This window comes from Bison bison, unplaced genomic scaffold (assembly GCF_000754665.1).
Source record: "Bison bison bison isolate TAMUID 2011002044 unplaced genomic scaffold, Bison_UMD1.0 scf7180017864456, whole genome shotgun sequence".
Lineage (NCBI taxonomy): Eukaryota > Metazoa > Chordata > Mammalia > Artiodactyla > Bovidae > Bison > Bison bison.
The window spans coordinates 4,791,362-4,792,041 of record NW_011495018.1 but is presented as its reverse complement, the minus strand read 5'-3'; the positions used below and the strand labels follow the sequence as shown (position 1 = coordinate 4,792,041).

Genomic DNA, 680 nt, shown 5'->3' with positions numbered 1-680 from the left:
CTGTAAGACCGGCGGGAATATACATACCCTTCCCGGTGGGCTTCTCCTTTCTCCAGCTCCTGAATGACCCCCAAGAGCACTTTGATGGTTTCCTGGCTTGAACTGATCAAGTTCTCCATCATCTGAAGCTGGGCTTTCAGGTCGACCACTTCCGTGTGAGGCACGATTTGTCGGCATTCTTCATCTGCAGCGAGCGCCGGGGGACAAGGCTGGCGCTCCTGCCCCGAGGGGGCCTGAGTCTGCAGGGAGGCGTCTTCTTCGCTACATTCCGGGGACAGGCACTGCGTCGGGGGCGAGCAGGCCGGGGCGACGACAGGCCGGGCCTGGAGCCCGCTGGCCTGCGCAGCCGTTCTCCGCTCCAGGTCGGCTGCGGGGCAGAGGGACCACTCGCTCGAGGGAGCGGAGTTCGACAAGGCCGGCGCAGGGGCCCTGGCGCCTGGGGCGGGTGCGTACACGGTGGCCACCTCGGTCTTAAACACCCTCCGGTGGGCCGATGGAGCCGGCTCCTCGGTGTCCGGGGTCGCCCTGCCCTGCCTGGCTTTCCCGAGCAGCTGGTACTCCAGCTCCTGGGAGGACGACCGAGTGGAGTTCTGCACCGGAGCATCGCGGTAGCTGTGGCGGTCGGGGGTTTTGCACGGCTCCGCGCAGTTGACCCCGGTGGGCGGCCCCAGCGCGTTCAC

The 680-nt window shown here is 66.8% G+C and overlaps 2 protein-coding genes across 2 annotated transcripts in view; one reads left to right on the top strand and one right to left on the bottom strand.

Moving 5' to 3' along the window:
- The window catches only part of DOCK1 (dedicator of cytokinesis 1), a 570,389-nt gene that overhangs the window by 272,879 nt on the left and 296,830 nt on the right, over positions 1-680 (top strand). The gene's annotated exons all lie outside the window — the stretch shown is intronic.
- FAM196A (family with sequence similarity 196, member A) overlaps positions 1-680 on the bottom strand; it is a 42,385-nt gene that overhangs the window by 38,076 nt on the left and 3,629 nt on the right. The window contains exon 2 of the mRNA XM_010859152.1: positions 28-680. This exon is cut by the window's right edge and continues 15 nt beyond it. Within this exon, the coding sequence (XP_010857454.1) occupies positions 28-680 (653 nt within the window). The remainder of the gene's footprint in view (positions 1-27) is intronic.